The sequence below is a fragment of the Oncorhynchus clarkii genome, chromosome 20 (genome assembly GCF_045791955.1).
Source record: "Oncorhynchus clarkii lewisi isolate Uvic-CL-2024 chromosome 20, UVic_Ocla_1.0, whole genome shotgun sequence".
NCBI classification, from domain to species: Eukaryota; Metazoa; Chordata; class Actinopteri; order Salmoniformes; family Salmonidae; genus Oncorhynchus; species Oncorhynchus clarkii.
Genome location: NC_092166.1, coordinates 84,901,368 through 84,918,594, shown reverse-complemented (window position 1 = coordinate 84,918,594; position 17,227 = coordinate 84,901,368). Strand labels below are relative to the sequence as shown.

Genomic DNA, 17,227 nt, shown 5'->3' with positions numbered 1-17,227 from the left:
TGTAATACCATTAGTTGATGTAACAGTGGAGGAGGTATCCTCTCATGGTAACTGTAATACCATTGGTTGATGTAACAGTGGAGGAGGTATCCTCTCATGGTAACTGTAATACCATTGGTTGGTGTAACAGTGGAGGAGGTATCCTCTCATGGTAACTGTAATACCATTGGTTGGTGTAACAGTGGAGGAGGTATCCTCTCATGGTAACTGTAATACCATTGGTTGGTGTAACAGTGGAGGAGGTATCCTCTCATGGTAACTGTAATACCATTGGTTGGTGTAACAGTGGAGGAGGTATCCTCTCATGGTAACTGTAATACCATTGGTTGGTGTAACAGTGGAGGAGGTATCCTCTCATGGTAACTGTAATACCATTGGTTGGTGTAACAGTGGAGGAGGTATCCTCTCATGGTAACTGTAATACCATTGGTTGATGTAACAGTGGAGAGAGGTATCCTCTCATGGTAACTGTAATACCATTGGTTGGTGTAACAGTGGAGGAGGTATCTTCTCATGGTAACTGTAATACCATTGGTTGGTGTAACAGTGGAGGAGGTATCCTCTCATGGTAACTGTAATACCATTGGTTGGTGTAACAGTGGAGGAGGTATCCTCTCATGGTAACTGTAATGCCATTGGTTGGTGTAACAGTGGAGGAGGTATCCTCTCATGGTAACTGTAATACCATTGGTTGGTGTAACAGTGGAGGAGGTATCCTTTCACAACGTTGAATGTTTCGATCTTCATAACTACCATTCGTTGCATGAACATGTTTTATTAATATAGTGTTGGATCTGCTCTTATGAATGCAGTGATGTGAACCCAACACTGCCTATAAGTATGTCTATACTCTGAGTGAACTCTCAAATAATCTATAAATTATTTACCTACACTTATAACTTCTAAAAGTATACCTTATTTTAAAGTGACAGTCCTATAAATATTTATAACTGAGTTGTCAACAAGTGGAAAAAGTGCCAATCCACTAAGTCATTAACAAATGGGTTACCAACATGTATAACCTTATTTTAAAGTGACAGTCCTATAAATATTTATAACTGAGTTGTCAACAAGTGGAAAAAGAGCCAATCCAGTAAGTCATTAACAAATGGGTTACCAACATGTATAACCTTATTTTAAAGTGACAGTCATATAAATATTTATAACTGAGTTGTTGGGTTACCAACATGTATAACCTTATTTTAAAGTGACAGTCCTATAAATATTTATAACTGAGTTGTTGGGTTACCAACATGTATAACCTTATTTTAAAGTGACAGTCCTATAAATATTAATAACTGAGTTGTTGGGTTACCAACATGTATAACCTTATTTTAAAGTGACAGTCCTATAAATATTAATAACTGAGTTGTTGGGTTACCAACATGTATAACCTTATTTTAAAGTGACAGTCCTATAAATATGAATAACTGAGTTGTTGGGTTACCAACATGTATAACCTTATTTTAAAGTGACAGTCCTATAAATATTAATAACTGAGTTGTTGGGTTACCAACATGTATAACCTTATTTTAAAGTGACAGTCCTATAAATATTAATAACTTAGTTGTTGGGTTACCAACATGTATAACCTTATTTTAAAGTGACAGTCCTATAAATATTAATAACTGAGTTGTTGGGTTACCAACATGTATAACCTTATTTTAAAGTGACAGTCCTATAAATATTTATAACTGAGTTGTTGGGTTACCAACATGTATAACCTTATTTTAAAGTGACAGTCCTATAAATATTAATAACTGAGTTGTTGGGTTACCAACATGTATAACCTTATTTTAAAGTGACAGTCCTATAAATATTTATAACTGAGTTGTTGGGTTACCAACATGTATAACCTTATTTTAAAGTGACAGTCCTATAAATATTTATAATTGAGTTGTTGGGTTACCAACATGTATAACCGTATTTTAAAGTGACAGTCCTATAAATATTAATAACTGAGTTGTTGGGTTACCAACATGTATAACCTTATTTTAAAGTGACAGTCCTATAAATATTAATAACTGAGTTGTTGGGTTACCAACATGTATAACCTTATTTTAAAGTGACAGTCCTATAAATATTAATAACTGAGTTATTGGGTTACCAACATGTATAACCTTATTTTAAATTGACAGTCCTATAAATATTAATAACTGAGTTGTTGGGTTACCAACATGTATAACCTTATTTTAAAGTGACAGTCCTATAAATATTAATAACTGAGTTGTTGGGTTACCAACATGTATAACGTATGACCATTTTATTAACGAGTTAAGGTCTACTAATATTTATAACTCGTAAAAAAAATTACTGGAAACTTTCTGGACATTTATTAATGAGTTGCAAACATTTATAACAGCGTATAATCTCCTCAAACATGTAATACATAACACGAATAAAATGTAATGTAACGTAAGGATACATTGGGAAAACACGTTAATTGCAGTGACTCAAATCTGTAGCCTATCATTGGTATAGTGAGTAGCCTAGCTAATTCAGAGGGGGTTATTTTTCTCCCCCTTTTTAATATTACAAGTCAGAATAGAATTTGACAACTGATTAACTATTTACAATATAACATAGGGTTATCATGTTTCTTTTCTTGTTGAGCATTTTCGCATCCTGGAGTCTGAGACCGTACGGCAATCTGTGGGAGAGAAGAGGAATTGATGACAACGTAGCATATACACTCTAGCTATACAAAACTATACTATCACCATTATCTATACCATTTAGGTTTAGCTAGTCATGTTATCCACTGCTAGCTAATAATAACAATAATAGCTAGCTACCACAGATTAATTAAAGGGGTTAGCTATTTATCAAAATAATACCCTAGGTAGTTAGCTAGCTTGTGTGTGTTAGTCTTAAAATTGGAACCACTAGTGTGCTGACAAAGGAGGCTAACTAGCTAACTTACCAGCTACCTAGTTAGAGACAAAAAGTTAGATAACTAGCTCAGTTCAAAAGTTAGATAACTAGCTAGCTAGCGTGCTAATCCAAAAAAGCTAGCTAAACAACTTGCATGGAAATTCTGTCATGTCGATATTAACTAGCTAACTGGCAGCTAAAGTTTGCCAGCGAACCTAACGAGCCAGCAAACATGTTTTACTTAGCTAGCTAACTATATCATGCCAAAGTGTCACGCCTGCTCCCACTCACCCTGTCTGGCGCCCAAGTGCGCCAGGCTGCCCTTCATTACTCACATCTGTCACCATCATTACGCGCAGCAGCGCTCATTGGACTCATCTGGACTCCTTCCCTTTGTTGATTGCCCCGTCTATAACTGTCAGCTCCCCCGTTTGTTCCCTGTGTCAGCATTAACGTCGTTGTGTGTCATGTTCAGACGCTGTCCTGTCCCATGTCCAGATATATCATTAAATGTTCACTCCCTGCACTTGCTTCTCATCTCCAGCGTTGATTCTTACACTGAAGACTATCTTGTGCTAAATCGTATAGCAGAATTTCTATATAAAAAAAATACATTTGAGGTTTTACCTAATGCTAGCTAGCTAAAGTTTACTAGCTAACTAGGACAGAGGTGCTAGCTAACATTAGCTAGCTAGCTACTTAGCTAGCTGAGCAGCCTGCTAAATCATTCAGCAAAACTTCCGGAACCAGCGAACCAAACCAATAACATGACTTGAGATCTTCAGATGAGGCCTTTATTCCTGGAATAAATAAGTGTACTTCATCACACCCAAAAGTGAGAAAATAACAATTGTTTAACTATGCATTTAAGTGTTCAATATTATACGCATTTGTAAGTGCATTTATTAATTTATTAATGCTTAATTGCTGGAGGTAAATAGTGGCTCACTATCTGGCAAGCAACTGACTGACTATCGAACTAGTTTGACCTATTCATCATAACCCATATATTAAATGGTTTATAATTGTATTTATTTTACCTTTATTTTGCATTTACAAATGATAAAATAACCGTTAATAACATAATTACAAACCCATAAACCATTTACAAATGGAACATTATTGTAAAGTGTTACCTGATTCGCTCCAGGGTTCGGCGTAATCGTAAATCGATTCGGAAAGGTATTTTAAACAGCACACGTTAGCAAGGCTATACAAGTTGAAGTTACATAAATTTTCAGGTAAAAAAAACCCAATCAAAAACAGGATAATGAGACATATGAACTGAGGCGACACCAGTGGCACATGACAATACAATACACAGTACGCAGTACAGTATGTCACCACAACACGACACACATCCACTGTGGTCCTCATACACATTCTAGACAACCATCATGGACTTGGGCCAGACATTCGTGGAAGTGGTAGTCCCTTGAAGAAGTCCCTTCCCTGAAATAGCAGGCATCGCAAACAAATAGAAAAACACAAAATAGACTAAATACGAAATAGACAAACAAACAAACAAACAAACAAACAAAAACGTACCATTATATGTTCAAGTAGAGAATCTATTGCCACAATGTTGTCAAAGTACGTTCTGTTGGAGAAAGAGAGAGAATGATAAACTAAGGGTATAGATGATTGATCAGGGTATAGATGATTGATAAGGGTATAGATGATTGATAAGGGTATAGATGGTTGATAAGGGTAATGATGATTGATAAGGGTATAGATGATTGATAAGGGTATAGATGATTGCTAAGGGTATGATGATTGATAAGGATAAGGGTATAGATGATTGATAAGGGTATAGATGATTGATAAGGATAAGGGCATAGATGATTGATAAGGGTATAGATGATTGATAATGGTATGATTGATAAGGGTATTGATGATTGATAAGGGTATGATTGATAAGGGTATGATTGATAAGGGTAATGATGATTGATCAGGGTATAGATGATTGATAAGGGTATAGATGATTGATAAGGGTATAGATGATTGATAAGGGTATAGATGATTGATAAGGGTAATGATGATTGATAAGGGTATGATGATTGATAAGGGTATAGATGATTGATAAGGGTATAGATGATTGATAGATTGATAAGAGTATAGATGCTTGATAGATTGATAAGAGTATAGATGATTGATAGATTGATAAGAGTATAGATTATTGATAAGGGTATTGTTTACGTACAGACAAAGAATCTTAATTTGACAAATTTTATCGCAGGAGGAAAATAATCCTCCAGTAGGAGGATTTGAATGAATATAAAATATTTACAATCCAGAGGGCAGCTGGAAGCGGTGTTTGTAGGCTATACAAAACAGTACCGTATCTACATTGTACCTTAAGCTGGGTATAAATACTACAGATTGGGTTCCAACTGGCCCGGACCCAACTCATTGGAATGCCCCCACCCCATGACCCAACTCATTGGAATGCCCCCACCCCATGACCCAACTCATTGGAATGCCCCCACCCCATGACCCAACTCATTGGAATGCCCCCACCCCATGACCCAACTCATTGGAATGCCCCCACCCCATGACCCAACTCATTGGAATGCCCCCACCCCATGACCCAACTCATTGGAATGCCCCCACTCCATGACCCAACTCATTGGAATGCCCCCACCCCATGACCCAACTCATTAGAATGCCCCCACCCCATGACCCAACTCATTAGAATGCCCCCACCCCATGACCCAACTCATTGGAATGCCCCCACCCCATGACCCAAACAGCAATTTATTTTTACAATTTATACCTGTCCAATAGCTCCAGAGTGGCGCAGCGGTCTAAGGCACTGCATCTCAGTGCTTAAGGCTGTCACTACAGACACCCTGGTTCGAATCCAGGATGTATCACAACTGGCCGTGATTGGGAGTCCCGTAGGGCAGCGCACAATTGGCCCGGCGTCGTCCGGGTAGGGCCGTCATTGTAAATAAGACTTTGTTCTTAACTGATTTGCCTCGTTGGTGGTCCCGACAGCGCTTAATGGTGGTCCCGACAGCGCTCAATGGTGGTCCCGACAGCGTATAATGGTGGTCCCGACAGCGCTCAATGGTGGTCCCGACAGCGCTCAATGGTGGTCCCGACAGCGCTCAATGGTGGTCCCGACAGCGCTTAATGGTGGTCCCGACAGCGCTCAATGGTGGTCCCGACAGCGCTCAATGGTGGTCCCGACAGCGCTTAATGGTGGTCCCGACAGCGCTCAATGGTGGTCCCGACAGTGCTTAATGGTGGTCCCGACAGCGCTTAATGGTGGTTCCGACAGCACTTAATGGTGGTCCCGACAGAGTTAAAACCTACAAGAGGGTCTCTCTCCAGGAACAGGGTTGGAGTTAAAACCTACAGGAGGGTATCTCTCCAGGAACAGGGTTGGAATTAAAACCTACAGGAGGGTGTCTCTCCAGGAACAGGGTTGGAGTTAAAACCTACAAGAGGGTCTCTCTCCAGGAACAGGGTTGGAGTTAAAACCTACAGGAGGGTCTCTCTCCAGGAACAGGGTTGGAGTTAAAACCTACAGGAGGGTGTCTCTCCAGGAACAGGGTTGGAGTGTAAACCTACAGGAGGGTGTCTCTCCAGGAACAAGGTTGGAGTTAAAACCTACAGGAGGGTCTCTCTCCAGGAACAGGGTTGGAGTTAAAACCTACAGGAGGGTGTCTCTCCAGGAACAGGGTTGGAGTGTAAACCTACAGGAGGGTGTCTCTCCAGGAACAAGGTTGGAGTTAAAACCTACAGGAGGGTCTCTCTCCAGGAACAGGGTTGGAGTTAAAACCTACAGGAGGGTGTCTCTCCAGGAACAGGGTTGGATTTAAAACCTAGTCAACTGACCCCCCCCCCCCCAGGAAAATTCTCCGTGACAAAAAGAGTGATCAAGTTAAAATCCGACATCAGTATATGTGCTACAAGACAGAAGTGTCACATTTCTAAATGAATGAAAAGTCATTGAGACAATCTTACTTTGACACTTCTAGCAGGAAGTCATTGAGCTCCGTCTGTTTGGCTAGGCCTCTGCACACCTGGGGATACAAAAACAACACGTCAGATGTTCAGCTTCAAACTAACGTCAACGATGTCATGCTAACAGTTAGTTAGCACTTTGTTTAAGTGTCAACAGCAGGATTACAGCGTGAGCGAGAGGGGGGTGGGGGAGAGAAAGAGTGAGAGACAGAGCGAGAGAGAGAGAAACACCGTTGCCTTAAATCAGTGCAGACTGCTGTAACAAAATGGTGTATTTGTGAACGGACAGAAACGTGAGAGAAACCCACTGTGACCCAGGATGCGTTGGGACACTGTACTTTTCACGTAGGTACAAACCACAAGGCTCTTTTACACGCCATAATGACGGCCCTTGGGGGTCAAGTGTAAAAAGGCTTTAGGGTTGATTAGACTGAGACCTACCCAGTCACAGGGGAGTTCTGCTTCACACAAACACCATCATGAGAACACAACCCCGGACAAACGTTCATGTGCAATTGTACTATGAGCGTTATTTGAGCCAATGAAGTATTGAAACACAACATTAGGTTATCATGTTCACAGCAGACACAACCCAATGACCACGTGCTACTTATCAAGCATTTATCAAGAGTGTGTTATCAAGCATTTATCAAGAGTGTGTTTTAAAGCATTTATCAAGAGTGTGTTTTAAAGAATTAATCAAGTGTGTTACCAGGCATTTATCAAGAGTGTGTTACCAGGCATTTATCAACAGTGTGTTTTAAAGCATTTATCAAGAGTGTGTTTTAAAGCATTAATCAAGTGTGTTACCAGGCATTTATCAAGAGTGTGTTACCAGGCATTTATCAAGAGTATTATTAAAGCATTTGTAACCAAATACACCTGAGACATCACATACGGAAAATTTCAAAATTCCAATGCTGACCTGTACTTGGTGAATAGCTACAGATGCCCAAGCTAAACTCGCCGTCGCAACCTTAAAAAAAATGAAAATAAAATAAAATCATTTAAATTTATTTATTTGAAAAGGGACAAAATGCACATCAATTAACAGTTCTGTAAATGTGCCAGATTTAGCCAGCTGGCTAGTTTTCATCTGTAGTCCATGGGAAGATAGATTAAAAACACACTACAGAGCATCAACAACATTTAGCTTTGATTTATTTTTTAACAATAATAAAAAAATAAATTAAAAAAAAGTACAAAGTTCTAGAAGCAAGAAGTAAAAAATGAGTCAAGGGAAAAAAAAGGGTAAGATGTTTTTAAATTTGACAGTTGGGATATTTATTAATATACACATAAAGCAAACTATCACATGAATATGCGTAACGTTCATCATACGATCAGTATCCCATGTGTTTCCTCATCCTGTGTGTTTGTCCAACCTAATGCCCTCTCTGAATAATGCCTGCAACGTAATATCCCAGTAGGCAAAACTGGTTGAAAAGACGTCAACACAACGAGAATGCGTTAACGTTCTTATAACGTTATTACAACCATCTTGTCCCACTGGGTAATCTAACTACTTAACCCCTCAGTGCCTGCCATCTATACACGTCTCTGATTGGCTCATTAGGAGCTAATAGCAGAGTCTTCAGGGACTAACTGCTGCTCTCCTTATGAACTAATGGAAAGAGGGACACCTAGTCAGTAGTACAACTGAATGCATTCAACTGAAATATGTCTTCTGCATTTAACCCAACCCCTCTGAATCAGAGAGGTGCAGGGGGTGGGGGGGGGGGGGCTGCCTTAATCAACATCCACGTCTTCAGCACCCGGGGAACAGTGGGTTAACTGCCTTGCTCAGGGGCGGAACGACAGATTTTTACCTCGTCGGCTCAGGGATTCGAACCAGCAACCTTTTGGTTACTGGCTCAACTTTCTAACCACTAGGCTACCTTACAAAAACCTCGGTCTGATCCTAAGGGGCTCCCTGCTTCTTTCTTTATGACCTCCTATATCCTTTACAGGAAGGCATTGCCCTCGACAGTCATACACTCTGTTTACACAGACAGGCTTGGTGTGTGTGTGTGTGTGTGTGTGTTTGTGTCCGTGCATGTATGCCTGCGTGTGTTCGTGTTAGTGTGTCTGTGTTCATGCGCGCATGTACTTCCTGGTTGCTGGTATTGAAGGGCTCATTGCCCCAGTGCCGATGCAGCTCCAGGATAGCTATGAGGTCACCGATGGCCGTGAGGATGGGGAGGCACAGGACAGAGTGAACATGAATCCCTGAGTCTGAGTCCTGACCTGTGCCTTCTGGGAAACGCTGGTCCTGGGGAGGGAGGGAGAGAGGGAGAGAGGGAGAGAGGGAGAGAGGGAGAGAGAGAGAGAGAGAGAGAGAGAGAGAGAGAGAGAGAGAGGTCAAGGGTTAAGGGTGTTAAAGGGTGGTGAGGATGAGAAGGTAAAGGACAGAGTGAACATGAGTCTGAATCCCTGAATATCCTGCACACACAGACGTCAGGGGTTATGAGGTCAAAACATTTGAAATATACCCAAATACTTTGGAACTTTTGATTTATCCTGCATTAGGGTTAGGGTGTTTGGGTTAGGGTGTTTGGGTTAGGGTGTTTGGGTTCGTGTTTTGGGTTAGGGTTTTGGGTTAGGGGATTGGGTTAGGGTGTTTGGGTTCGTGTTTTGGGTTCGTGTTTTGGGTTAGGGTGTTTGGGTTAGGGTGTTTGGGTTAGGGTGTTTGGGTTAGGGTGTTTGGGTTAGGGTGTTTTGGGTTAGGGTGTTTGGGGTTAGGGTGTTTGGGTTAGGGTGTTTGGGTTAGGGTGTTTGGGGTTAGGGTGTTAGGGTTAGGGTGTTTTGGGTTAGGGTGTTTGGGTTAGGGTGTTTGGGTTAGGGTGTTTGGGTTAGGGTGTTTTGGGTTAGGGTGTTTGGGTTAGGGTGTTTGGGTTAGGGTGTTTGGGTTAGGGTGTTTGGGTTAGGGTGTTTTGGGTTAGGGTGTTTGGGGTTAGGGTGTTTGGGTTAGGGTGTTTGGGTTAGGGTGTTTGGGGTTAGGGTGTTAGGGTTAGGGTGTTTTGGGTTAGGGTGTTTGGGTTAGGGTGTTTGGGTTAGGGTGTTTGGGTTAGGGTGTTTGGGGTTAGGGTGTTAGGGTTAGGGTGTTTTGGGTTAGGGTGTTTGGGTTAGGGTGTTTGGGTTAGGGTTACATTTATAATATGTTGAATCTCACCCCTGTGATGTCCTCTACTAGCAGTGTTTGGGGTTAGGGTGTTTGGGTTAGGGTTACATATATAATATGTTGAATCTCACCCCTGTGATGTCCTCTACTAGTAGTGTTTTCGGTTAGGGTGTTTGGGTTAGGATGTTTGGGTTAGGGTGTTTGGGTTAGGGTGTTTGGGGTTAGGGTGTTTGGGTTAGGGTGTTTGGGTTAGGGTGTTTGGGGTTAGGGTGTTTGGGGTTAGGGTGTTAGGGTTAGGGTGTTTTGGGTTAGGGTGTTTGGAGTTAGGGTGTTTGGAGTTAGGGTGTTTGGGGTTAGGGTGTTTGGGTTAGGGTGTTTGGGTTAGGGTTAGGGTGTTTTGGGTTAGGGTGTTTGGGTTAGGATGTTTGGGTTAGGGGGTTAGGGTGTTTGGGTTAGGGTTTTGGGTTCGTGTTTTGGGTTCGGGTTTTGGGTTAGGGTGTTTGGGTTCGGGTGTTTTGGGTTAGGGTGTTTGGGTTAGGGTGTTTGGGTTAGGATGTTTGGGTTAGGGTGTTTGGGGTTAGGGTGTTTGGGTTAGGATGTTTGGGTTAGGGTGTTTGGGGTTAGGGTGTTTGGGTTCGTGTTTTGGGTTAGGGTTTTGGGTTAGGGTGTTTTGGGTTCGTGTTTTGGGTTCGTGTTTTGGGTTAGGGTGTTTGGGGTTAGGGTGTTTTGGGTTTGTGTTTTGGGTTAGGGTTTTGGGTTAGGGTGTTTGGTTTAGGGTGTTTTGGGTTAGGGTGTTTGGGTTAGGATGTTTGGGTTAGGGTGTTTGGGGTTAGGGTGTTTGGGTTCGTGTTTTGGGTTCGTGTTTTGGGTTAGGGTTTTGGGTTAGGGTGTTTGGGTTAAGGTGTTTTGGGTTAGGATGTTTGGGTTAGGGTGTTTGGGGTTAGGGTGTTTGGGTTAAGGGTTTTGGGTTAGGGTTATATTTATAATATGTTGAATCTCACCCCTGTGATGTCCTCTACTAGCAGTGTTTTGGGTTAGGGTGTTTGGGTTAGGGTGTTTGGGTTAGGGTGTTTGGGTTAGGGTGTTTTGGGTTAGGGTGTTTGGGGTTAGGGTGTTAGGGTTAGGATGTTTGGGTTAGGGTGTTTGGGTTAGGGTGTTTGGGTTAGGGTGTTTGGGTTAGGGTGTTTGGGTTAGGGTGTTTGGGTTAGGGTGTTTGGGTTAGGTGTTTTGGGTTAGGGTGTTTGGGTTAGGGTGTTTGGTTTAGGGTGTTTTGGGTTAGGGTGTTTGGGTTAGGATGTTTGGGTTAGGGTGTTTGGGGTTAGGGTGTTTGGGTTCGTGTTTTGGGTTCGTGTTTTGGGTTAGGGTTTTGGGTTAGGGTGTTTGGGTTAAGGTGTTTTGGGTTAGGATGTTTGGGTTAGGGTGTTTGGGGTTAGGGTGTTTGGGTTAAGGGTTTTGGGTTAGGGTTATATTTATAATATGTTGAATCTCACCCCTGTGATGTCCTCTACTAGCAGTGTTTTGGGTTAGGGTGTTTGGGTTAGGGTGTTTGGGTTAGGGTGTTTTGGGTTAGGGTGTTTGGGGTTAGGGTGTTAGGGTTAGGATGTTTGGGTTAGGGTGTTTGGGTTAGGGTGTTTGGGTTAGGGTGTTTGGGTTAGGGTGTTTGGGTTAGGGTGTTTTGGTTAGGGTGTTTGGGTTAGGGTGTTTGGGTTAGGTGTTTTGGGTTAGGGTGTTTGGGTTAGGGTGTTTGGGTTAGGGTGTTTGGGTTAGGGTTGTATTTATAATATGTTGAATCTCGCCCCTGTGATGTCCTCTACTAGTAGTGTTTTGGGTTAGGGTGTTTGGGTTAGGGTGTTTTGGGTTAGGGTGTTTGGGGTTAGGGTGTTTGGGTTAGGGTGTTTGGGTTAGGGTGTTTGGGTTAGGGGTTTTGGGTTAGGGTGTTTGGGTTAGGGGTTTTGGGTTAGGGTGTTTTGGGTTAGGGTGTTTGGGTTAGGGGTTTTGGGTTAGGGTTACATTTATAATATGTTGAATCTCACCCCTGTGATGTCCTCTACTAGCAGAGTTTGGCGTGTTGTGGCCACGTGTGTGGCGATGGTGGTCCCAAACGTGACCGGGCCAGCTGGGATGAGGGTGGGAGGACCGTCCTCAGCCACCGTTGGTTTAAACAAACACACACTCTGACGAGAGACCAGAGAGAGAGAGATGAACATGGGACAGACTCAATCAGGAAGGACCAGAGAGAGAGATGAACATGGGACACACTCAATCAGGAATGACCAGAGAGACACTCAATCAGGAAGGACCAGAGAGAGAGAGATGAACATGGGACACACTCAATCAGGAATGACCAGAGAGACACTCAATCAGGAAGGACCAGAGAGAGAGAGATGAACATGGGACACACTCAATCAGGAAGGACCAGAGAGAGAGAGATGAACATGGGACACACTCAATCAGGAAGGACCAGAGAGAGAGAGATGAACATGGGACACACTCAATCAGGAAGGACCAGAGAGACACTCAATCAGGAAGGACCAGAGAGAGAGAGATTAACATGGGACACACTCAATCAGGAAGGACCAGAGAGAGAGAGATGAACATGGGACACACTCAATCAGGAAGGACCAGAGAGACACTCAATCAGGAAGGACCAGAGAGAGAGAGATGAACATGGGACACACTCAATCAGGAAGGACCAGAGAGAGAGAGATTAACATGGGACACACTCAATCAGGAAGGACCAGAGAGACACTCAATCAGGAAGGACCAGAGAGAGAGATGAACATGGGACACACTCAATCAGGAAGGACCAGAGAGACACTCAATCAGGAAGGACCAGAGAGACACTCAATTAGGAAGGACCAGAGAGACACTCAATCAGGAAGGACCAGAGAGACACTCAATCACTTTCTATACACTACATCATGTTAGTCATTAACAGATGAACTAACACAAACGCTGAGATGAGATACGGGATACACTCAATGACTCACTTAAAAGGTGCAATCTGCAATATTTTCATTTCAATTAACGATGTACACACATTTATTATTGAGGATACAGTGGCTTGCGAAAGTATTCACCCCCCTTGGCATTTTTCCTATTTTGTTGCCTTACAACCTGGAATTAAAATATATTTTTTGGGAGGTTTAAATCATTTGATTTACACAACATGCCTACCACTTTGAAGATGCAAAATATTTTTTTATTGTGAAACAAACAAGAAATAAGACAAAAAAACAGAAAACTTGAGCGTGCATAATTATTCACCCCCACAAAGTCAATACATTGTAGAGCCTCCTTTTGCAGCAATTACAGCTGCAAGTCTCTTGGGGTACGTCTCTATAAGTTTGGCACATTTAGCCACTGGGATTTTTACCCATTCTTCAAGGCAAAACTGCTCCAGCTCCTTCAAGTTGGATGGGTTCTGCTGGTGTACAGCTATCTTTAGGTCATATCACAGATTCTCAATTGGATTGAGGTCTGGGCTTTGACTAGGCTATTCCAAGACATTTAATTGTTTCCCCTTTAACCACTCGAGTGTTGCTTTAGCAGTATGCTTAGGGTCATTGTCCTGCTGGAAGGTGAACCTCTGTCCCAGTCTCAAATCTCTGGAAGACTGAAACAGGTTTCCCTCAACAATTTCCCTGTAATTAGCGCCATTCATCATTCCTTCAATTCTGACCAGTTTCCCAGTCCCTGCCGATGAAAAACATCCCCACAGCATGATGCTGCCACCACCATGCTTCATTGTGGGGATGGTGTTCTCGGCCAAAAAGCTAAATTTTAGTCTCATCTGACCAGAGTACCTTCTTCCATATGTTTGAGGAGTTTCCCATATGCCTTTTGGCAAACACACTTATTTTTTTCTATTTTTTTCTGGCCACTCTTCCGTAAAGCCCAGCTCTGTGTAGTGTACGGCTTAAAGTGGTCCTATGGACAGATACTCCAATCTCCACTGTGAGCTTTGCAACTCCTTCAGGGTTATCTTTGATCTCTTTGTTGCCTCTCTGATTAATGCCCTCCTTGCCTGGGCCGTGAGTTTTGGTGGGCGGCCCTCTCTTGGCAGGTTTGTTGTGGAGCCATATTCTTTCCATTTTTAATAATGGATTTAATGGTGCTCCGTGGGATGATCAAAGTTTCAGATATTTTTTTTATAACCAACCCTGATCTGTACTTCTCCACAACTTGGTCCCTGACCTGTTTGGAGAGCTCCATGGTCTTCATGGTGCCGCTTGCTTGGTGGTGTTGCAGACTCTGGGGCCTTTTCAGAACAGGTGTAGATATACTGAGATCATGTGACAGATCATGTGACACTTAGATTGCACACAGGCGGGCATTATCAAAATAATTATGTGACTTCAGAAGGTAATTGGTTGCACCAGATCTTATTTAGGGGCTTCATAACAAAGGGGGTGATTACATATGCACGCATCACTTCTCATTCTTTTGGTAAAAAGAAAAGGAAAAAAAATGTAAACAAGTTATTTTTTTCATTTTACTTCAACAATTTGGACTATTTTGTGTATGTCCATTACATGAAATCCAAATAAAAAATCTATTTAAATTCCAGGTTGTAATCCAACAAAATAGGAAAAAACGGCAAGGGGGATGAATACTTTTGCAAGGTACTGTATATAGTACATTGTAAATTTTTCATTAATTAAGGATTGTGGCTTTAACACTCATCACTCACTAGACTAGATCAGTGGAGCTCAGAATATATTGTTTACTTACATTGTTACATTCTCCCATGAAATAAAGGGCAAATCCATCTGCTTTCGTGGCTGATTAAAGACAAGAGATAAGAGAAAAGTTACCATCTGTAGTTCCACAGATGGTGTGGTGTACAGTAACTGCTGTGTGTGTGTGTTTGTGTGTGTGTGTGTGTGTGTGTGTGTTTGTGTGTGTGTGTGTGTGTGTGTGTGTTCGTGTGTGTGTGTGCGTGCGTGCGTGTGTGTGTGTGTGTTAGTGTGTGTGTGTGTGTGTGTGTGTGTGTGTGCATGCGAGCATGTGTGACTGGTGTACGGTGTGTGTTACGTGGTGGAGCGCAGGGCGAGCAGTGCACAGCCTGTCACATCCAATACTCCCACGCCTCATCAGGGCACTGCGGCAATGTCACAGTCTTCTACCAGCACGTATGCCCGCCCGCACACACACACACACACACACACACACGCGCACACACACACACACACACATAGCTCTGCCACAGACAGGGTCACTGGACACAGTAGACACAGCATCATGATGCACCATGATCCCAGGAGACTTCTAAGCTATGTGAAATATGGGTCATCAACCAAACCATGGCAAATGGTATGGGGATGGATTGAAAGGCTAGCTATGGGAGCAGGCTGTTAATGATATAATATACAGTACGGATAGTGTCAGCTTAGCCTGGTCCCAGATCTGTTTGTCTAGCCAACTCCTATGGATGCTGTAAAATGTGACCAAAAATGACAGAGATACTGAAAAACAGCTTCTATTTCTTATAAGCATCGGGGTTACAGTCCCGAACTCCTTGAAAGCGGAAGCTCTACCCTTTAGCTCAGTGCGGATGTTGCCTGTAATCTATGGCTTCTGGTTGGGGAATGTACGTACAGTTACTGTGGGGACAATGTCCTCGATGCCATCAGAATAATCCCGGAATATATTCCAGTCTGTGCTGCAAAACAGTCCTGTCGCATCTGCTTCATCTGACCACTTTTTTATTGACCGAGTCACTGGTGCTTCCTGCTTTAGTTTTTACATGTAAACAGGAATCAGGAGGATAGAATTATGGTCAGATTTGCCAAATGGAGGATGAGGGAGAGCTTTGTTTGCGTCTCTGTGTGTGGAGTAAAGGTGGTATAGAACGTTTTCCCCTCTGGTTGCACATTTAACATGCTGATAGAAATGAGGTAAGACTGATTTATGTTTCCCTGCATTAAAGTCCCCGGCCACTAGGAGCGCCGCCTCTGGATGAGCGGTTTCCTGTTTGCTTATGGCAGAATACAGCTCATTGAGTGCAATCTCAGTGCCAGCATTGGTCTGTGGTGGTATGTAGACTACTACCAATAATACTGATTACTGAGTCTCTTGGTAGATAGTGTGGTCTACAGCTTATCATGAGATACTCTACCTTAGGTGAGCAAAACCTCAAAACTTACTTAGATATCGTGCACCAGCTGTTGTTTACATAAATGCATAGGTCCCCACCCCATGTCTTACCAGAGGCTGCTGTTCTATCCTGCCGATAGAGTGTATAACCCGCCAGCTGTATGTTCTTAATGTCGTCGTTCAGCCACGACTCGGTGAAACATAAGATATTACAGTTCGGAAAGGAATTTCAGCTTGGGAATTTGAACAAGCAAACTTTTACGTTACTGGCCTTACACTCTCTTAACTGGGTAGGCTAGGCTTCCTCCTTTTACTTCCTGCTTTAGGTCGAAAACATACAGACTGAGACAACGTCGTCACAAATCTGGGACCAGCGCCATTGCAAAATATTATGGGATATTAGAATCCCGTTGTCTTAACCTTTGTCATCTTCAGTGGGTACACACGTGCCACCCATTATGCCATCATTGACTTGAAAGGGGACGCCTGTTCTATACATTGTATTTCTATGATTAGTGTCAGCCTGGTCCCAGTTCTATACATTGTATTTCTATGGTTAGTGTCAGCCTGGTCCCAGTTCTATACATTGTATTTCTATGGTTAGTGTCAGCCTGGTCCCAGTTCTATACATTGTATTTCTATGGTTAGTGTCAGCCTGGTCCCAGTTCTATACATTGTATTTCTATGGTTAGTGTCAGCCTGGTCCAAGTTCTATACATTGTATTTCTATGGTTAGTGTCAGCCTGGTCCCAGTTCTATACATTGTATTTCTATGGTTAGTGTCAGCCTGGTCCCAGTTCTATACATTGTATTTCTATGGTTAGTGTCAGCCTGGTCCCAGTTCTATACATTGTATTTCTATGGTTAGTGTCAGCCTGGTCCCCGTTCTATACATTGTATTTCTATGGTTAGTGTCAGCCTGGTCCCAGGTTGTTGTCATAACAAATGTGACCAAAAGTGGACGGTTGGAGTTGGCAAGATAACAACCAGATCTGGGACCAGGCTGAAACTGTCTTCAGTATGAGATGTCATGAAGTAGTGAAGCGAGGATATGATAAGGCAGATTACCCTGCTAGCTACGAGGGGTTTACCCACCCGGTGTGTGTGTGTGTGTTTTATGTGTGTGTGTTATGTGTGAGTGAGTGAGTGAGTGAGTGA

General features: G+C 42.6%; 1 protein-coding gene across 1 annotated transcript in view; it reads right to left on the bottom strand.

Annotated features, from left to right (window-relative positions):
- Positions 1-17,227, bottom strand: part of LOC139377183 (cAMP and cAMP-inhibited cGMP 3',5'-cyclic phosphodiesterase 10A-like) — a 56,378-nt gene that overhangs the window by 35,738 nt on the left and 3,413 nt on the right. Inside the window, exons 3-8 of the mRNA XM_071120185.1 lie at positions 14,705-14,754; positions 12,004-12,144; positions 8,960-9,121; positions 7,775-7,825; positions 6,850-6,908; positions 4,423-4,474 (exon numbers count right to left, since the gene is read on the bottom strand). Of these exons, the coding sequence (XP_070976286.1) occupies positions 4,423-4,474; positions 6,850-6,908; positions 7,775-7,825; positions 8,960-9,121; positions 12,004-12,144; positions 14,705-14,754 (515 nt within the window). The remainder of the gene's footprint in view (positions 1-4,422; positions 4,475-6,849; positions 6,909-7,774; positions 7,826-8,959; positions 9,122-12,003; positions 12,145-14,704; positions 14,755-17,227) is intronic.